We start from the raw sequence: 21,149 nt of genomic DNA on the forward strand, positions 1-21,149 counted from the left end.
AAAAAAAATTTAATTTGAACATTTAATTTTTTTTATTTTTAAATTTTTTTTTTATATTTTACGAATTTTTCAAACATTTTTTAATTTTTTTTTTTAATTTTTATACATTTTTTTTAATTTTTATTTATTTTTTTTTTTAATTTAAAATTTTTTATTTAATTTTAAATTTTTTTTTTTTATTTATTTTTACCTATTTTTATTCAAAAAATAGCATTATATCATTTTTATGCCAAATTTCTAAAGTTTTTTTATTTTTCACGCAACGCATGGGGTCCGGCTTAAGTGCGCGTATTCAATTTTAGTGCCACCTGCTGCTACCAGCCCAATGCACCAGGCGCCCAGTATCGTGCAGAAGCATAGAACGCATAATAATCACACAATAAATTATCACTTTCTACTTCATTTTTATATTCTTCTTTTCTTCTATGCACGTGAAATATTGGTGAATATTGGTGTTACCCTATCGTTATTGCTTGATATATTTTACAGAATTTTATATGCTCATTTAATGTAGAAAATCATGTAGTTCACATATTTACAAGTTAGAACTCGAAATTCCGGCGTTTTAACCACTTTTTCGCTGAAAAATTGCAAAAATTTGCGATTTGCAACACATTTTTAATTTTAAAAAATATTACGTAATTGCAATTTTCAATATTTTTCAATACGTTTGTAGCCCATGCGTTTCTGCAAAATTCAAAATTTACAGCACCAAAATCGAATCAGCGGTTCAAAAGTTATTCGCATTTTTCTATTTCGCAGCCACCTACTGCCTGCTCCTGGTCGCCTGGTAGAAATCCCAGTTTTTCGCAGCAAATTGAAATGCATTTTTCCGCAGTCGACGTCGGCAGCGCCGGGTAACAGCGAAACTCAAATGCTTGTAACTTTTGAACCAGCGGTTGGATTTTGATGATCGAAATTTCGAATTTTGCAGAATCGCTTGGGCTACAATCCTCACGAAGTGGATTCCATTTTGAAATTACCAACGAATTTATAGAATTAAAAATGTGTTGCAAATCGCGAATTTTCATGGAAATTATACATAAAATCAATCCGTTTGCTTAAATATGTTTCAGAAAATAATGTTAGCAGTTACTCCGTATCATTAGCTATCCATTGAGTACCTTACATGTTCAATAAAACATAATTTTTCATATAATATTTTACTTTCAATGTTTGCACTAAATTGCATAATTTATTGCACAATATTCGCACTATTGTGTTATTTGAACGAATGTTTTAGTTTGCTACACAATAAATACTAATTTTCTACTTAAATTTTATATTCTATGCACCTGCAAACGCTGGTTGATGCACGCAAATGTGTACGATTTTGGTGTTACCATATCTTTATTTGTTGAGATTTTTCATATAACTTTAAATGCTCATTTAAGGTAAAAAATCATCTATTTTCTATATTTGCAAGTTAGAACTCGAAATTCCTATGTTTTAGCCACTTTTCGCTGAAAATTTGCGATTTGCAGCACATTTTTAATTTTCAAAAATATTACGTAATTGCAATTTTCAATACGTTTGTAGCGCATGCGTTTCTGCAAAATTCAAAATTTAAATCATCCAAATCCGTCCAGCCGTTCAAAAGTTATTCGCGTTTTTGTGTTTCGCAGCCACCTACTGCATGCTCCTGGTCGCCTGGTGCATCGGCCAGATTTTCGCTGCAAATTGAAACGCATTTTCCCGCAGCCGACGTCGGCAGCGCCGGACAACAGCGAAACTCAAATGCTTGTAACTTTTGAACCAGAGGTCCGATTTGGCTGATCTAAATTTCGAATTTTGTAGAATCGCATGGGCTACAATACGATCTAAGAAGATTTCATCTTGGGATTATCAGCGAATTTGTAGAATTAAAAATATTCGTAAAACCGCACATTTTCAAGGAAATTACGTAAAAAATGCATTAATTTTCTTAAATATGTTTCAGAAAATGGTCTAAATAGTTACTCTATGTCATTAGCCATCCATTGAGTACTTCACATGTTCAATAAAATCAATTTTTTATTAAATTCTTTACTTTTAATATTTGCACTAAATTGTATAATTTATTGCACAATATTCGCAATATTGCGTTGTTTGGACGACTGTTTTTGTTTGATACACATAATTATTCACTTTCTACTTTATTTTTATATTCTCCTTTGCTTCTACGCATGTGCAAACGCTGGTTGATGCGCCGAAATGTGCTCGATATTGATGTTGCCATATCGTTATTTCTTGAAATATTTCATAGAATTTTATATGCTCATTTAATGTAGAAAATCATGTAGTTTCTATATTTGCAAGTTAGAACCCGAAATTCCGATGTTTTAACCACTTTTCCGCTGAAAAATTTCAAAAATATGCGATTTGCAACACATTTTTTATTTTCAAAAATATTACCTAATTGCAATTTTCAATATTTTTCAATACGTTTGTAGCGCATGCGTTTCTGCAAAATTCAAAATTTAGATCATCCAAATCCGTCCAGCCGTTCAAAAGTTATTCGCGTTTTTGTGTTTCGCAGCCACCTACTGCCTGCTCCTGGTCGCCTGGTAGAAATCCCAGTTTTTCGCAGCAAATTGAAATGCATTTTTCCGCAGTCGACGTCGGCAGCGCCGGACAGCAGTAAACGCAAATGCTTGTAACTTTTGAACCAGTGGTCGGATTTTGGTGATCTGAATTTCGAATTTTGTAGAAACGCATGAGCTACAATATTATCTAAGAAGATTTCGTCTTGGGATTATCAGCGAATTTATAGAATTAAAAATGTGTTGCAAATCGCGAATTTTCATGGAAATTATACATAAAATGAATTCGTTTGCTCAAATAAGTTTCAGAAAATAATGTTAGTAGTCACTCCGTGTCATTAGCCATCCATTGAGTACCTCACATGTTCAATAAAACCAATTTTTTATTAAATTCTTTACTTTTAATGTTTGTGCTTAATTAAATAATTTATTGCACAATATACGCAATATTCTGTTGTTTGAACGAATGTTTTTGTTTGCTACACAATAAATAATCACTTTTTACTTCATTTTTATATTCTCCTTTTCTTCTATGCACGTAAAAACGCTGGTTGATGCACCGAAATGTGCTCGATATTGATGTTGCCATATCGTTATTTCTTGAAATATTTCATAGAATTTTATATGCTCATTTAATGTAGAAAACCATGTAGTTTCTATATTTGCAAGTTAGAACTCGAAATTCCGACGAATTAGCCACTTTTTCGCTAAAAGTTTGCGATTTGACGCATATTTTTAATTGTATAAACTCGCTGGTAATTCCAAGAATAAATCTCATTATATAGGATTATAGAACATGCGATTCTGCAAATTTTGGCATTTTTAGTTTTTCGCTACGACCAGCCGTTCAAAAGTTATTCGCATTTTTGTGTTCGGCAGCCACCTACTGCCTGCTCCTGGTCGCCTGGTGGAAATCCCAGTTTTTCGCACCAAATTGAAATGCATTTTTTTGGCAGCGGCGCCGGCAGAGCGGCAGAGCTGCCCAGCTGCCCGAATGTATTGCATATGCAAAGGGGCAAATTTGAATTAACGGAAACGGGAAAATGGCGGGACCGGAAGTTGACCCAGACAGGAAACCGGAAATGAAAATAACGGTAATCTACTTCCGGTTTGGGGTCCAGACCGGAAGTTGTGGACCGGAAACCGGAAGTTGACCATATCCGGTTTCCAGCCGGTGACGTTTTCTATTGCATACTTTTAGGCGACAAATAAAAATGCGAAAAATTGTGCGTAAACAACGCGACAGCGTGCATGTACTGCAATGCATTTATTTATTTATTTATAATTGTATTTATTTCGTATACAGCTTATTTTAAATACTATTACGTAGCCAACATTAGGGTTGTACAAAAATTGTGCGGCTGAAAAGAGAAAAATAAGAATTTTCATTATTTTATGATTTTTTTTTTTGTAAATTTTATAAGGCGGTAGCGGGTGGAGAAAAAATATATAATGGAAATATTTAATGGATTACCGCTAAATAAAATATTATAATAAAATAAAATAATAAATAGAAATATTTAATGGATTAATAGGGTATGTCTGAAATTTAAAATAAATATTTTATAATTTTATTTTTGTAAAATGTTTATAAATATTCTTTTTTGTAATTTGCGACTTTTGCGTTTGTTTTGCTACAGTAACGCACAAAATTTTAGCACTTGCTGACAGCTAAGACATATATAGGCTATTTGGTCTACTATTGTACTAGAAAAGTGATTATCAAACATTATCTAAGCAACTGGCATACACGTAAATATACTAATAAGTACGGCAAACCTATATACATACATACATACATACATATAAACAGTATAGACTCTAGACTCAAACATATAATGCAACAATACCTAACCAATCAACAAGGCAACAGAAATCATACATATACATACATACATACGTGTACTTATTATGGTGTAGACAAGTTATACATATATGTACTTAAATATGTAACAACAACAAATATTAAAATGAAGTAAAAAACAGTATATTAATGGACGTACGTAGTAGAATATGTGTATGTAGGATTATTGTCCTGAAAACTTGAAAATTAAAAAAATTAAAAAATAAAATAAAATAAAATAAAATGGAGAATGTATGCAACAATGTAATAAATAATATTAGAAAATTATTACAAAAAATATTAAAAAAATTACAAAAAATATAAACAAAATATTGCAAGTGACATTTGCGCAAACAGCTGAGCAGCTGACCAGCTGCACACAATTAGCTAGTTGTAAGCGTATTTTAGGGATTCCAAAGTAAACAAGGTATACAGACTTAAAAGTCTAAACAAAATAAAAATAAAAAACAAAACTACAAAAACAAAACCAAAAAACTACAACAACAAATAACGGCATGTAGCAAACTGTATGGTAACTAGAAAATACCTTTACTCAACAGTAAAATTAGTAAAAATAGAAATAATAAGAAATAAAATAAAAAAATTAAAAATATATAAAAATAAATATATAAACAAAAAAAACAAATAAAAATTAAATTTAGTTTTAAATATTAGCAACAAACACACAAAAACAAAAGAAAAAAAAAACCAAGTGCAGACAAGTAAGACATTTCTATAGTAAAATTAGTCAAATACACACACGCTTTACAAAACGTAATGAAATATCAGGCAGACGTACATATATACATATGTTTAAGTGACTTAGAGGTGTATGTAAATTTATTAAAGTTGACAAAAAAAACAAAACAAATGAAACCAAAGCAAAAGGGTGAACAGATGAGCAAAAACAAAAAATAATAAAAAAAAATAAATAAATAATAATAAAAAAATTATATAAATAAAATGAATAAGAAATAAAAAAAATAATAATAATAAATAAAAAATAAAAATAATAATAATAAATAAAAAAATAAAAATAATAATAATAATAAAATGAATAAAAACTAAAAAAAATCATAATAATAAAAAAATAATACTAATAAATAAAATAAAAATAATAATAATAATAAAATGAATAAAAATTAAAAAAAAAAATAATAATAATAAAAAAATAATAAAATTAATAAAAATTAAAAATTAATAATAATAATAATAATAAAATTAATTAAAAAATAATAATCAAATAAACAAAAATTAAAAATGTGAACGCCACTGTCTACAAATAATTTGTCCCGGGCAAATATACGCATAGTTGGCAACGCGAAATATGCGACAGCTATTAACGGAAGTCGAAGCGCCGTTTATTTGCGTGCAAACGATTTTAACAAAAAATAATTAATAAATACTTAAAAACCAACAAACAACCAAAAAGTTAATAAAGTACTAAAAAAAAAAAACCAAAGTTGATAAGTACTAAGAAAAAAAAACAACAAATAGACAAAAGACAAGACAGCACTGGTATATCAATTAGCAAAAATACAGAAAAAAATAAATTAAATTATAATAACAACACATGCATACGTACATGATACATACATACATATAATACATATATGAAACACATACTATATTTCTACGTATTGCAAGGGAAAACACCTACATAAGTGTTGATACACAACAATAAAAAAAAATTAGAAAATGCAGAAAAATAAGTAAAAAAAGAAGCTGTAGAAGCAGTGTAAGTTAAAACTCCGCAATCAATGAGTTATTTAGTCATTTAAATGTGTTGAAACAGCTGAACCTTCCAAGCAACTTTTTCTAACAGACAGCAGACGCCTACATATGGAGGAAATGTAACACAAACAAAGACAAAAAATAAAACATTAAAATTTTACAACAATAAAAACATTTAAAAACCAAAAAAAAAATAACATTAAAAACAACAAAAACTACATACATACAACAGTTGATATATACCAAAAAAGACAGCAACAACAACATGACATGGCCTTCCCTGCTTCCTACCTACTTTCCATACAAGCTATACATAAATGTTAGTGGCAACAAAAAACAATAATAACAAAAACCATATGTTATAACGGTACATCATTGATTGTCAAATTTAAATTAAATTAAAAAAAAATATATGAAATTGTTTAAATTGATCGATACTAAACCATATACAGATTCGAGGCGCATACAATTGTTTCTGTAAAAGTTAGTAAGACCATGAGGAATGTAAAACATATATTATAAAGTTATAATAAAACTAAATATTTGTTTAATTGTTAATTTTTCCAAACTTGTAGCATTGCGTAAAAATTATGTGAAGAAATTGCATTTAAGTTTATTGCGAAAAAAGTATATAAGAATTCCTGAACAGCCTACAATTCGTATGTGAAATTATAGTCTATTAAAATAAATGATTACTTCAAATAAAACAAGAAATAACCGAGTAATTAATAAATGTGCGATTGTTTAAATAAAAAAAATAAAGATATCAAGCATGCATTGAGCATTGAAGAATTAGTGAAATGGACCGATTAATGGATTAATGAGTCACTGTGCAAAATATGAAATCAATAAAGACAACAATATATACACATTACTCTTATTGGTTTGAATAATCGTTTTTGTATGATACGAACGTAATTTTAGTGTGGAAACTATAAATTTGGTATTTGTGAGTGGAGTGACAGAACGTGAGCACAGTGAACGCTTTTGTTTGACAAATGAAATCTTCGAAAAACTGTTTGTCTTGTCAAAACTAATTAATAGAAGACTTATTGCGCGTGATAGACCGGAATCATGTTCACCACTTGATTTAATGACATTGCAGAAGAGGATCTTGAACAACACGTATAACAAATAGAATTGCCGGCAATGGAAAGTGGCACAAAATGTGTACATGGCACGAATTATATGCAAAATTTGTAATAAACTAGTAATTGTTAGTGCATAAAAATAATAAAAAAAAAGTATTACTCAGGTTAAGGAAAAGTAAAAATTACGCTAAATACCTTTTGTCCTCATTAATCATTGGCACAAAAAGTCAAGACTTCCTCCAGCCGTTTCACATTATCAGCCATACGTGTCACAGCATCGGTTAATCCTTGCATAACAGTTATGAATTGTTCTTCTCGCTGGTCACGCCTTGTCATACTATCCAAAAGGGTTCCGTACATTTCATGTAATGTTGCCTTTTTACGCTTTTTCGCAGCATTTGCCGCACGCTCAGGTACATGTGGTTCAGGCGTTGATGCAGTATGTGATACTACAGGTGGGGAAGTTGCCTGACTGCTCTCCGATTTGTCCAGATCTTTAGAACTGCATGAAATTGCTGAAGTATTGGAGGCTTGCGGCGGCGTGTCAATGCTTTTTGTGTTGTCCTCTATATGCGATAAGGAATTATTTGCAATACTTGTTGGTTCGGGTTGTGTAACTATTTTTCTTTTAACGCTATCGGCTGTTGTTGACGTATTATTTTCAGTTGTTGTACGTGGTATAATAAATATTTTAGCTTTTTCCGATTCTTTAGTCACAATTTGACGGGGTATAACAACCATTTTTGAACACAAAGTGCGCTAAGCATGAAAAAAACACACAGTTTTAATAAATTTAACAAAACCAAAAATAATAATTGTATGATAAAAGTACCGGAATATCTAATGTTGGCATATCTGCTACTGTATTCGAGGCAGTTGTTTTAGAAACTGGGTTACTGTCATCCGAAAGGTCCATATCATGTTTGATATCCAGTACTTCCGCGAGATTCGGTGCGACCTATGTGAACATTTTGGTTGCATTAATAATATTTTTCAGCACTTATATGTAACTACAGGAATACGTACATTAGTTTGAGTATCTTCATGGCGACTATTGTCATCATCCGAGTTTACAACTTCCATTTTGATGTTACCCAATTCAGTTTGCAGAAAATCCTTTAAATATGGAGTATATATTTATTTGGAAATTACAAAAAATACCTAATTATAGCTCACTTTAATGTTCTTTGCATTGTGGACCATGTTTTCATCGCCAACGTCCTCATCAACCAGGTCATTATTGGTAGATGTAATGGCTATGTATGCGTTTTCGTATAGAATAAATAATTTGTTAGTTTTGTAAGACCAATTCATGTGAAAATGAAAATACTATAAAAGTAAGTGTACCTATTTGCTCTTGTTCATTTAGTGCATGCTGTCCGAAGTTCCATAAAGCGAATTCGTCAAATTGTGGTACACCGCTACTTTTGCCACGACGTGCACGACATCTCAGTTGACTGCGCCAAGTGCTCATCGACTGCAAGTGTAATATTTATATTAATTTTATTATAAATGTATGCAAACAATTACACACCTCTTTCCATTTATCAGCTGAGCGACAAGCGCCATCCTTTGAATTTAAATTGCACGCCAATTCTTCCCATAAGTGACTCACAGCGCCAAACTTCGATGTTAGCAGCTTCGGGTGCTTGCGTGCGAAGTTCACAAAGAATAGTAGTTGTTCCATGGAGGCGCGATTTTTCCTATAACTTTGTTGTTGTTTTTATTGTTTTCTTAATTAATATTGCTCAAATATATTCAAAATTGTCTAATCACCTGTCTATGGCGCTTAAACTTTCATCCGCTGCTCTGCTTTTAACGCTTGCTGTTGTAAAATTCAGCGAAGGCACTGCATCTCCTTGCAAACGTGCTCGTTTTGGGTTTGCTGATGTGAAATCGTTTGCTGTGAAGTGTTTGGAGCACAATCTAGAGCTTTGTGTTAGTTTGACGCCACACGCTACTTCCCATTTACCTCTCATATACTCATCCCGTGGCGGCGAGAACATTGATACAGTATTGTTCCAACTACTCTTACACACTGCACATGAATTCCCAGGCATAATCACTACACTTATTTATTATAATTAACAATTAATCACTCGGATAAATCTTTTCAAACAAATGTACAACACAACTATATGAAAACTGCATTCGTTGTGTATACGAATGGCGGGACTCGTCAAATATGCTTACAAACGAACTGTCAATCACGGCTTGTCATGTTTGTTGTTGGTATTTTCCACTAGCGTCGTTAACGAAAATTTTCATATGACATGCCCTGTTGTAACAGCTGTTGCTTATACATCGCTGCGTTGACGTCTATCTCCTACTTTATTAGCTAATATATTTTGATATGCACATTCGTAAGCAGACTTTTCGAGTTACCAAAAATATAAAAAAAGTTAAATGCTGTTCAAATTTTCGAAAAATTAATAAAAAATTTTACAATTTGAAAAAAATGTATATAAGTTTAATTTAACAGACTTTAAATTGTTTATGCAGTGAGTTTTTTTTGGCAAATTACTTTTAAATTATCTTACTTCTATTGCGCTGTTTCCGATTTTCTAATGCCACATAATCTGGTCACCTTGCTAGTGAGTAATCTATGACAACACCGACTAGACGTCTTTCCCGAACAGTGAAAAGTGAGAATCGTGAAATAATATTGGGGAAATTTTATTGAAAACATTTAAATTGTGTGTTTAGAAGGCGTGCTGAAATGACGGACGCGTTTTCTTATCAACGCACCGTACAGAGTTTGGCTCGCGTATTGGCGCGTATAGAGCCAACACCATGGGACAAGGTACCAATTGATTTTCACGGTCAACTCATATCGACTTTTCACCTTTGACTCATATTTTTAATTGTTTGTGTGTAGGTGCAATCGCTTTTCCGCTATTGTCCACAAGAAAATGCCGCTGGCGTATTTTGCCTCGATGCAAAAGCGCAAGATGCGGTTATAGCATTGGGTATATATTTTCTGGATAGTGGTTGCCAGCATGAGCAGCGTATTGTGCCGTATTTACTGCGACTTGCAAAGTGCTTGCCGAAAGCCGTTTGGGTAGACGATGCAAAGTGGAGTAAAATCGATCGTAAGTCTGCATGTTAGTGGATTTTTGTGACAAATATTTTACACTCACACTATTTTATCAATAGGCATACCATCGGCTGAAAAGTTCAGTTTCTGTTTGAATACTTTGCTTTCCGATATTGCCTCGAAATGTCCAGATCTACGCGAAGAGATCATACTCAATCAGGTGGAGACACTCAGTGCTTTGGCGAATATTATCAAATCGAGCAAGGATAGCAGTTCTGCGCCACCACCCATTATACTATGCAAAGCCACGGTGCCACTACTATTCGGTTTGGCACGTTCAATGGGCCGTTATGCAAGCCAAGATCCATCCTTATTGTGTCGCATATTTCCACGCGAAGAAATGCCGGTGGTGAAACAGAACACACGTGACGGTGGCAGTTTTAGTTCCAGCGAAAGAATTGCTTGCTTTTCACAATTTCGCCCAATCATACCACGTTCCATGTCCGGCAGTCTGAGTCAAGACTCAAACGAACTGCGCATGCGTCAATTGCAAATGATTAATGGCATGAAACAGCGGCCACATTTGCAAACATATTTCTCCGTGCCATACGATCCGCGCACACATTTCTTCACCAAGACCGGTTCCAGTTTCAATCAATTCCCCAATATGCGCGCATGTGAGACGCCAGTTAAAGCGAAGAAGTCAATCACCGTGCCACCATTCCCCATACAACATCTACAGACCATTTTCGCGGTAGCCAAAAAATTGCTAACCAAAGAGACGCTGGAGCATTTGGATGAGCAGGCAAGTGATATATTCGCTTTGCATCAAATAAAGGGTTATTGCTACAAAAGCTTTTCGGAGACGCTGAATTTGGTGCTGGTGACGCTGCTGCGTGAACTGTTGCAACACCAAATCGATTTGCCAACGCCGTTCACGAAGGACGTGCAGGAATTTGTGAAACGTCTATTTTTAAATGGCCAGACAGAGCTGGCAAATAAACAGCAGGATCAGGAGAAGGAAAAGCGCGAAGAGAACGGCATACCGGTGGTGAATAAATACAAGGTCAACGTAATGGCGAATGCTGCCTGTGTGGATCTGCTTGTTTGGGCTATACGCGATGAGACGGGTAGGTGAAATGCTAGTTAGAGTGGAAAGCATTTACTTTTTTCTTGATGCTAATATTTTTTTTTACTGCTCAGAGAGTGTGAAATATTTTTTTTTTTTCGTTCTCACGACAGTCGGTTCTAGGTAACCGGAACGGACTTAGATTTTTATCCGACATTCCTCAAAATTATTGGGGAATGTTTTAATCCGTTACAACAGGAACAAGCACAATATTTTTTTCAAGAAAAAAGCAATGCATTTTAACTGACATACATACATATTTAGTTGTAACTTATATTAGTTTAATTCTATTATAAATATTGGGTACTTATTTTGCTATTTTTTATTTAATTTGAATTATTCTTTTCAGTTGATGAGGAGTACAATGTACCTTCATTGCAGTTGGGTTTAAAAATTTTATTAAAGAAAGGTTGTTAGTTTTTAAAAGTTTTTGCTTTGTTACGAACCGATTTTTTACACAGTTCGGCGCATGCTCAAAAGTTATTTTTTACCAAAAATAAGAAACTAATTGAAGTACTAATTTAATTACGCATATTATTATAACTTTCATTCAATTGGTAGTTGACCATTTTTTCATTTCCTCTCCAACACATTTTTTACGTATGTATTTATTTTTGAATGCAATTTATATCGTTAAATTTATCTACTTTTTTGTTTTATTTTTCCCCTTTTCCATGCAACACCACTACCAAACATGCACTTACATGATTTCCTCTTTTTTAGAGGCGGACAAGCTTTGTGGACGCCTATCACAGAAGCTCAACTCTGTGCTGAGTCATAAGATTGTCCTAGACCACATGCCATTGCTGATGGTTTGTCTCGAGGGTCTAGGCAAGTTAGCACAGAAATTCCCAAACATCGCCGGCACATCCATATCGTATTTACGCGACTTCCTCGTCGATCCCAGTCCAATATTAGCCAAATTGCATGCCTACTCACAGCAAACACTGGCGCTGCAGAAGAAGGAGAAGGAAAAGTTGGCGCCTTTCAAGATTGTGGTGCAGAACAGCGAATCGCGTTCAACTGTGGATATTTATGGTGAAAACCAGAAACATGCGGGTATACGCTCGGGTCAGGCCGCTTTTGAGGCGTTGCGTGATGCGGCAATTGAAAATCTGAGCATTGCATTACGTTCCGCACACACGTTGGATCAGTATTGTGTGCCGGCGTTGGTGGCCAACCTGTCGAATCGGCTGTTCACAGCAGAGAAACACGAATCGTAAGTACCGTTATATGAGATTGAAGAGACTTCCATATTTTGACAACTGAATGAAACAAATGACATCATTTCTTCTTCTTATACATTCTTCTTTTTTCTTTTAATACATTCCATTTGATCTTCATCTCTCAGTGAATCTACTTTGGTGAGCCTCAATATTATTGTCATGCTCGGTCATGTGGCCGTCACACTCAAGGACACCTCAAAGACCACGCAGAACATCTTGCAGTTTTTCATACAACGCTTTTGTAAGGTACCCTCCGAGCAGAATGCGCTAATCGTCGATCAACTGGGCTGTATGATTATCTCACAGTGTGAACCGCATGTTTTTGAGGAGATTATGAAAATGTTTTCACGCGTCACCGTGCAGTCGGCATCGTTGGCCTATACATCAGATCAGGAACATCGCAAACAATTCAATAACGTGTCGGATGCGGTGGTCAATGCTTTGGGTAATATTGCTGCCAATATACAGGGTGACGCGGAGATGCTCGAATTATTGGGCAAACTGCTCGAACTCTTTGTGCAGATCGGTCTGGAGGGCGAGCGCTCCTATGACAACAATACACCGGGTGCGCAGAAGGCCAGCTCCAGTGCCGGCAATTTAGGTATGCTAATACCGGTAATTGCGGTGCTGGTGCGTCGCCTACCGCCAATTAAGAATCCACGTTTGCGTTTGCATAAACTATTCAAGGATTTCTGGGTGTATTGTGTGGTCATGGGCTTTACAAATGCTCGTCTCTGGCCAGCCGATTGGTATCAAGGAGTGCAACAGATTGCAGCCAAATCGCCCTTACTCATCTCGCAGACGACACACAAATCCGACATGCGTGAATTGAACTATACGTCGGCGATTAAAAGCGATTCGGTGAGTTTGAATGAATTGCGTAGTCAGATACTGCTACTGCTGGAACATCCAACGGCCGAAGTGACGGCTTCGATCAACAAATTGACCTTTGCGCAATGCACATATCTGCTGAGTGTTTACTGGTTGGAGACCTTGCGTGTGGAGAATTCCGAAGAACCCAGTTTGGAGCCGATTTTGAGCTATCTATGCGATAATGCGCTCCAAAAAGATAAATCTGGCATTTGGCAGTGCGTGAAGTGGTGAGTTGCCATTGAACCATAGGCTACTAAGCTTAGAGAACCCCTTCATATATATTTACCTTTTATAGTGTCGCCGATCAAGTCTTCGACAAATTCCGCAATGTGCTTTTCGCACACGACGAAATACGCGAAAAGGTGTTGGAATCACAAGCAATGCTCCTGCTCGTCTACTTCAATCACATACACAAGCAAATCCAGTTGGTCGCCGATCAGTATCTGTCACAGTTGGTCGATAAGTTTCCGCATTTGCTATGGAATCGTCGCGTGCTCTGGTGCATGTTGGATATTCTGCAATTACTGGCATTTTCACTAACACTCGATCCGAACGAAGAAACGCCTACGCTACGCGTGGTATCAACACCTTACACCCTGCAGCTCATGGACTCATTGCCGGCACGCGAAAGTCGTCTTAAGGACTTTGCTGATCGCTGTCAAGGCATTGTTAATGAAGCCATGAAGTGGGCACCGCGTTCCACACGCTCACACCTGCAAGAGTACCCCAATCAGATACCCACACCCGTACTAGCACATCATAGTGGTCTTGCTTTGGCCTTCGATTCGGTAGTCAGCAGCAATACGTTGTATCCGAACGCTTTGCCATCGATTAGCAAGCGTCCAAACTGCGTGAACAGCAATACGCCGCGCTTCGTGTCGGTATTGTGTCTGCGCAGCAAATACGCAGGTGAAATTTCCGGCCTATTGTCGGTGCTTAGTGAAGAGGATAAGGCGGGTTTAGCTGATCGCTTGGTGAAGGATGTGTGGGATGCATGTGCTGAGAAGAGTGACGCACGTCATCGCGGCGCTTTGTGGCGTGCCACCGCCTATTTGATTATCTGTTCCGATGTGAACCGCAAACTGTTGCATGCAGTGGGTGAGTCCAACTTTAAGGTTATAGGTTAAAGATCATATATGACAGATATATCTTTTAAATGCTTTTCTCCAATAAATACTCTATTTTAATTTTTCCCACTCCTCAATTGTGTTTCAGCCGCTTCGCAAGTGGAGCTATTCACCGAATATGCCGTAGAAACGGCTGTGGAGTGCTGGCAATGGGTGTTGACGGCTCGCCAAGATCTGGAGCTCTGCTTCATCCAAGAGATGGTCAGCGCCTGGCAAACGACTTTCGAAAAGAAGTTGGGCCTCTTCTCTGACGAGGTAGAGACCACCATACCGTTAGCCGCCTATGACGGCTGTAAGTTGGTCTCTAAGCCCATTCAAATAGCGCCACATCTCATTTGGCTACAGTTGCTCTCCGAAATGGTGGACACCGCCAAGTATTGTAATCGCGACAAGGTGGAAATGTTTTGTCTGCTGCTGCATCGTTGTCTGCCTATTTCGAAAAATTCGAAACAGAATCGCCAAGTATCAACGGTCGGTTGCCGCTTTAAGCTCCTGCAATGCGGTCTCTCGCTACTGCAAGGCAATACCATACCACGTTCGCTGGCGCGTAACATCTTACGTGAGCGTATCTATAGCAATGCATTGGACTATTTCTGTGGTCCACCCACATGCCCCAACCAGAGTAAGGAGCAATTGTTGGATGACATTTTGATACTGTTGAAATTCTGGCAGACGATGCGCAGCGAGAAGAAACATTTGGTCACCTCAGAGGTTGGCGAATACGATATAACAGCGGTGGCATCGACGCAAATGCTCTCCGTCAAACAGAATGTGGAGACGGCATCGCTAATAAGTGCTAGTGATGTCGCGCGTTCGATGTCGGCCGGTGGCACTGGCGGCTGGTACAACACAATACCGCACTCCACATCTACGCTATCAAAACGTTCGAATCGCTCGAAACGACTACCCTATCAGAAGGACTCATACGACAAGGATTATATGAAGAAACGAAATTTGATTTTGGAATTACTGGCAGTGGAGTTGGAATTCCTCATAACCTGGTACAATCCGAACAGTCTGCCTGACTTGGCAATACCCGGTAAGCGATCCGCAAGAGGCAAGCTTCTATTTGATAGTTATTCTATGTACTTTCCCCCACAGGTGAAGAACAGGTGAACGAGTGGCGTGCACGTCCCTCCAAACCCAACTTGTGGCGCGATTACGCGCGCCTTGCATGGACCTACAACCCAGCTTTGGCCGTTTTTCTGCCGTTGCGTATAAAAAGCGCCGACTCGATTGAGGAGGAGGTCTCACGTTTGGTATGCGCCGATCCCATCGCGGTCAGCCACATACCAGAGGCGCTCAAGTATTTGTGCAACACGAAAAATCTGCTGCACGAGAGTCCCGATTTGGTTTATATGCTCTCTTGGGCGCCCGTCAACCCTATACAAGCGCTTTCGTACTTCTCACGTCAATACCCATCACATCCACTCACCGCGCAGTACGCCGTCAAGACGCTCAGCTCCTATCAAGCAGAATCCGTCTTGCCGTACATTCCACAGCTCGTGCAGGCATTGCGACACGACACCATGGGCTATGTGGCCGAGTTCATTAAGAACATTTCGAAGCGTTCACAAATTGTGGCACATCAACTGATATGGAATATGCAGACCAATATGTTTATGGATGAGGATCAACTACATAAGGATCCAAATTTGTATGATTGCTTGGAGGCGTTGACACAGAATATCATTTCCTCTTTCTCTGGTGCCGCAAAACGTTTTTACGAACGCGAATTTGATTTCTTCGGGAAAATCACAGCAGTTTCGGGTGACATACGTTCCTTCCCGAAGGGTATCGAACGTAAAAACGCCTGCTTGGCGTGTCTGAAGCGCATACAGGTGCAACCGGGCTGTTATTTACCCTCGAATCCGGAAGCCATGGTACTGGATATTGACTACAACAGCGGCACGCCCATGCAGAGCGCCGCTAAAGCGCCATACTTGGCGCGTTTCCGTGTCTATCGCTGTGGTATAACAGAGTTGGAGACACGCGCCATGGAGGTGTCTAACAATCCGGTTAGTATTTTTAATTCAATTCGACATTTCGAACTGTGGTGAAATAACACTTTTGCTGTTTGTGCACAGAACTCGCAAGAAGACGCCAAGATGACACTAGGAGTTGAATCGTGGCAAGCGGCAATTTTCAAAGTGGGCGACGATGTGCGCCAGGATATATTAGCGTTACAGGTCATAACAATTTTCAAAAATATATTCCAACAAGTCGGCTTGGAGCTGTTTCTCTTTCCATATCGCGTTGTAGCCACAGCGCCCGGCGTGAGTATTGCAATTATTTAAAAGAGTAAAAGAATGTATTATAAATAAACTTTCGTTTGCGGTCAGTGCGGTGTCATTGAGTGTGTGCCAAATGCGAAGTCACGTGATCAGCTTGGACGCCAAACCGATTCCGGACTGTACGAGTACTTCCTACATCAGTACGGTGATGAGAGCTCCAAAGAGTTTCAGGCGGCGCGCGCCAACTTTGTCAAATCCATGGCTGCTTACTCGCTAATCGGTTACTTGCTGCAGATCAAAGATCGGCACAACGGCAACATTATGATAGACAAAGATGGACATGTCATACACATAGGTGAGTTATGTCAAATTATTAAGTAAAACTAGAGGGTTAATTTTTTATAAATACCACTCATTTCTGACAGATTTCGGTTTTATGTTCGAGTCCTCACCCGGTGGCAATATCGGTTTTGAGCCCGATATGAAACTCACCGACGAAATGGTTATGATTATGGGTGGCAAGATGGAAGCGCCTGCCTTTAAATGGTTCTGTGAGTTGTGCGTGCAAGCCTTCCTCGCTGTGCGTCCCTATCAGGATGCCATTGTTTCGTTGGTCTCACTAATGTTGGACACGGGTTTGCCCTGCTTCCGTGGGCAGACTATCAATTTGTTGAAGCAACGTTTTGTGGCAACCAAGAACAATAAAGAGGCCGCGGCGCATATGTTGGCGGTAATACGGAATTCATATCAGAACTTCCGCACACGCACGTACGATATGATACAGTATTATCAAAATCAGATACCATATTAAACGGGGGACGAGGGACGACGAGTAAAAAGTGTGTATGTAAGAAAGTTAGTTACAAAATGTGTGACAGGTCAAGGGAAATGTTGCTCTCGCGTGTGCTCTCTTCACTGTTATTTGCGTTGAGCTCACCACAAAATTGTTAGAGAGATTAGTTTGCACTACGAATTTGTTATTTTTAGATTTTAAGTGTACGACTATTGAAATGATGCTAATATATTTTAGTGATTTGTGTGTGTCCAAAAATAAATATTGTCAAGTATGACGTATGCAGTATTTGCATATTCAAATATATTCAAATATTCAAATAATGTTTCACACTAATATTTAATCCACACATATATGATTGTATGTATTTAAAAATACATAAAAAATACATAAAATAATTGTGGTATTACTGCTTAGCAACATGTTCAAATATTATAAAATTAAATATTACAAATTACCAAAATAATAAATGTAAAAATTAAAAGTTGAAATTGAACTCAATAAATATTGATTGTTTTTTTGTTGTTAAATTAATTAAAAAATTAGTTTAGAAAAATTTTAAATTAAAAAAAAATTATTAAATTTTAAAATAAAAATTTTAATTTTAAATAATTTTAATTTAAAAAAATTTTTATTCAACAAAATTTTATTTTAAATAATTTTAATTAAAAAAACATTTAATTATATTAGCGCCCGGAATTTAGAAAGTTACATATAGAAAACACGATACTTATTGCTTTATTTGTCGGCTATTTGTTGTTGCGACTACAAATAGCATTTGACAATTTTTTATTCAATATAAATACACATCATACTCAAAAAGTGCATACACACAAATCGCTATACTACTATATTATTATAAAATTTAATAATATAAAAAAAAAAAAACAAATAAGAAAAAAGTGCTGCTTACGTACTTGTAATTCTCCACAATATGTTTCAACACTTAGGAATAGTTCATTTAAAACATTTCATTAATGACTCTTTCATTGGTGTTTACCAAATAATGCGTTGTGGCTGCTTAAAATTCTCCCACATGATTTCTCTGGTGAAGAATATATAGAATGTGCACGCATTAAGCACCACATAGCAGCCCAACTCCAGCCACTCTGCCCAACGGCTTTTAATTAGCGGCTGTGTATGCAGGCGATACAGCACGAATGGTATGAGAAAGTAACGCAGTTCGAGCAAGCGTTGAAAACATAGCACCAGGAAGACCGCAATCCAAAACATCAACTTAAAGCTTGTGCGCATGTGCTGTAGGCCTGAGTGCAGCAGCGCTAAACCGAATACATAAATGGGCACCATAGCGTATTTGAACCATTCGTAACGGCCATAGAAACGATGCCATATATAGAAGATGTAATGACGGTTGTCTGCCAGCAAATATGGATGTACGAGTGTATTCCATTTGACGGCTAGTATGCCAGCGCCGAGCAGGAAGAGCACAATCAGTTTTTCGCGCGATAGCCAATGTAGTGTCGGACGCAATTCATGTAAAGTATTGGAGATGCCGAAGAACAAAGCGAAAATGCTGAAGTAAAATAGCTGTGGAAAAATGCTTAATTAATTTAATTTAATTAATTGACATATATTAGATATACCTGCGGCACATGTATGGTTGCTTCATGCGCACGCTTATCGCCAATAACAATGGAACCATTAAGAAACACGAAGAACAGAAAAGGCAATATTATGATTAGGTAGTAGCAACCTTTACGCAGAATTTGCCAAATACTGCGCCCTAATAGGCGATACGAAGTGAGTATGTGCAAGAGTGTCTGTAATAAAGCATGCCAATTAGAAATCAAATTTATTAAAGTAATCACGTAAACACACCTTGGGATTAAGTAATTCAACTTGTTGTCTTTTAATGCCTTTAGCACGCGCGTAATTGCCTGTAAGCACATCCAGCGCTGTTATGCCGAAGCACATACCGACCCATACTACGTTGGTTTGACGCATCAATACACTAGCAGCAGCTGTAAAATAATGCGCATTAAAAATATATAAACAAATTCGTAATCAAATTTAATGGCTACCAAAAACAGCAGCCTGCAGATGTGACTCTTTGTGCCAGTAGTAGTAGAATAGCAGTACTGTCGTTAGCGATAACGCATCTGTGTAGTAGAGATGACTAAAGAAATAGAGTGGTGGTAATGCACCTAGCGTAAAAGCATCTAATGCGGCAAGCTGACCATGTGCGCCACCAAGCAACCTGCGTCTTATTTTATATAGCAATAGAACATTTGCTGTTGCCGCTGCTAGCGATATGCAACGCAAACCCAATTCTGTGCAAGCACCGAGTGGTATGAGTATCAACGACGCCAGATAGAGTCCGGGGAATGTGGTGATTTTAGGATCCCACTATAAATACATAAGTTTAATGATTACAACGTCTAAGCATTTAACTACTTCATACGCACCACATCGAAACGTTTGTTGCAGAAATGCAGACCCTGTCGTAAATGGAACTCCTCATCTATTACTGACGGTGCAGTGGCATAGACACGCAGGAATAGAGGCAGTGAATATGCTAGAAATAATATGGGCAATAAAAGCGGCCAGAAATACTTTTGCATATCGGCTAATATTTTATATCCAGCAAATATTAAATATTATTGATTGTAAAAGTGGAAAAGAAAGAAAATTCACTGACAATTAGATAGTTTTGTTTACGAATGTAACTGTAAAGGCGTAATGCATAAAGCCCTCCTAATGATTTGCCAACTCTACTATTGGATAAGTGTTGGAAAACGTGATGTTGGTTTACAAAATCGATATTGGTACATTTATGGTGACAAATATATTTAATACCCGCGATTGCTATTAACATATATATAACTCAGTTCGAACGTATTTAAATTTAAGTATAAACGATTTTTATTCTGGTGAGTAGCTGATCAAATGCCAAGAATGATAGAAATTTTTACTGAATTTCTATACGTTTGAGGTTGTAAGTAGTGTTGGATCTCTTATGTTAGCTAGTTGGCAACGCGGCAATGAGCTGGTTGTCAAGTTGGCAGTACTGCACCGCCATATTGATGAAAAAGGAGTCGTCGTTTCTTGATTTCTCGGCGTGTGGCGCTGGAATTTTCTGCATTAAAAATATAAATTCGCTGCATATCGTTCAGTAATTGTCCAAGTTATATTAAATCGGTGAATTTGCGTTGATCGATGTAATTGAAAAGTTATTTCGTGTACTCTAAAATTCGTTTGAAATACGGCAAGTGTTGGATCGTCATCGTCGTCTCAAGCGAAGAGGAGAGAACCGTAATTGGTAGATGAAAAAATTGACAAGTATATGAAAAGAAAGAAGTGAGGGGAAAAAGGAGTTTTCTTACTTTTTTCACTGCGAGTTTTTCGTTTTCGAAAGTGTATTTTGTTTCGCTGAACCCTTGGAAAATTTTTCACCTAGTGCATTTGAGTTTTGAACGTAAGGTGTGGTTTTTAAATGTCATAAAAATCTGAAATTTTACGGAATTCTAAATATATTATATAAAAATATATATATGTGAATTATATAGTGTGCGGATTATA

General features: G+C 36.8%; 3 protein-coding genes across 5 annotated transcripts; 1 reads left to right on the top strand and 2 right to left on the bottom strand.

Moving 5' to 3' along the window:
- Nucleotides 1-3,748: 3,748 nt before the first annotated feature.
- On the bottom strand, nt 3,749-9,499 carry T_5 (uncharacterized). Of its 2 annotated transcripts, none has more exons than XM_011178699.3 (8): nt 8,967-9,499; nt 8,725-8,893; nt 8,538-8,667; nt 8,367-8,446; nt 8,217-8,306; nt 8,023-8,148; nt 7,386-7,949; nt 3,749-3,883 (listed from the first exon to the last, which is right to left on the bottom strand). In XM_011178699.3, exons 1-7 carry the CDS (start codon nt 9,248-9,250, stop codon nt 7,398-7,400), a joined length of 1,431 nt encoding a protein of 476 aa, XP_011177001.1. In that variant the 5' UTR covers nt 9,251-9,499; the 3' UTR covers nt 3,749-3,883; nt 7,386-7,397. The 2 variants fall into 2 exon arrangements, with proteins under 2 accessions (XP_011177001.1, XP_011177000.1); XM_011178698.3 differs by having other exon boundaries at nt 8,725-8,899.
- Nucleotides 9,500-9,753: 254 nt separating this feature from the next.
- Nucleotides 9,754-18,042, top strand: LOC105208708 (phosphatidylinositol 4-kinase alpha). 2 transcript variants are annotated; one of them, XM_029038074.2, is made up of 12 exons: nt 9,754-9,993; nt 10,069-10,282; nt 10,347-11,357; nt 11,706-11,765; nt 12,080-12,575; nt 12,708-13,682; nt 13,751-14,553; nt 14,671-15,621; nt 15,684-16,600; nt 16,670-16,858; nt 16,925-17,171; nt 17,242-18,042. In XM_029038074.2, exons 1-12 carry the CDS (start codon nt 9,910-9,912, stop codon nt 17,625-17,627), a joined length of 6,333 nt encoding a protein of 2,110 aa, XP_028893907.1. In that variant the 5' UTR covers nt 9,754-9,909; the 3' UTR covers nt 17,628-18,042. The 2 variants fall into 2 exon arrangements, with proteins under 2 accessions (XP_028893907.1, XP_011177003.1); XM_011178701.3 differs by lacking the exon at nt 11,706-11,765 and having other exon boundaries at nt 17,242-18,041.
- A 292-nt stretch (nt 18,043-18,334) lies between these two features.
- Nucleotides 18,335-20,313, bottom strand: LOC105208709 (putative Dol-P-Glc:Glc(2)Man(9)GlcNAc(2)-PP-Dol alpha-1,2-glucosyltransferase). Its single transcript, XM_011178702.3, has 5 exons — nt 20,036-20,313; nt 19,652-19,976; nt 19,449-19,591; nt 19,214-19,390; nt 18,335-19,157 (listed from the first exon to the last, which is right to left on the bottom strand). The coding sequence occupies exons 1-5, from the start codon at nt 20,189-20,191 to the stop codon at nt 18,606-18,608; spliced, it is 1,353 nt and encodes a 450-aa protein (XP_011177004.1). The 5' UTR covers nt 20,192-20,313; the 3' UTR covers nt 18,335-18,605.
- Nucleotides 20,314-21,149: the final 836 nt, after the last annotated feature.

This window comes from Zeugodacus cucurbitae, chromosome 5 (genome assembly GCF_028554725.1).
Source record: "Zeugodacus cucurbitae isolate PBARC_wt_2022May chromosome 5, idZeuCucr1.2, whole genome shotgun sequence".
Lineage (NCBI taxonomy): Eukaryota > Metazoa > Arthropoda > Insecta > Diptera > Tephritidae > Zeugodacus > Zeugodacus cucurbitae.

Bases quoted from the DNA above. Each gene is read 5' to 3' on its own strand.
- T_5 (XM_011178698.3), bottom strand. From the start codon at position 9,250: ATGCCTGGGAATTCATGTGCAGTGTGTAAGAGTAGTTGGAACAATACT. The intron at 8,668-8,724 runs GTGTGTAATTGT...TTACACTTGCAG, and splicing joins CAGCTGATAAATGGAAAGAG to TCGATGAGCACTTGGCGCAG. The intron at 8,149-8,216 runs GTACGTATTCCT...ATGTTCACATAG, and splicing joins ATGAAGATACTCAAACTAAT to GTCGCACCGAATCTCGCGGA.
- LOC105208708 (XM_029038074.2), top strand. From the start codon at position 9,910: ATGACGGACGCGTTTTCTTATCAACGCACCGTACAGAGTTTGGCTCGC. The intron at 10,283-10,346 runs GTAAGTCTGCAT...TTTTATCAATAG, and splicing joins AAAGTGGAGTAAAATCGATC to GCATACCATCGGCTGAAAAG. The intron at 13,683-13,750 runs GTGAGTTGCCAT...TACCTTTTATAG, and splicing joins ATTTGGCAGTGCGTGAAGTG to TGTCGCCGATCAAGTCTTCG.
- LOC105208709 (XM_011178702.3), bottom strand. From the start codon at position 20,191: ATGCAAAAGTATTTCTGGCCGCTTTTATTGCCCATATTATTTCTAGCA. The intron at 19,977-20,035 runs GTGCGTATGAAG...ATGTATTTATAG, and splicing joins GCAACAAACGTTTCGATGTG to TGGGATCCTAAAATCACCAC. The intron at 19,592-19,651 runs GTAGCCATTAAA...ATTATTTTACAG, and splicing joins TCTGCAGGCTGCTGTTTTTG to CTGCTGCTAGTGTATTGATG.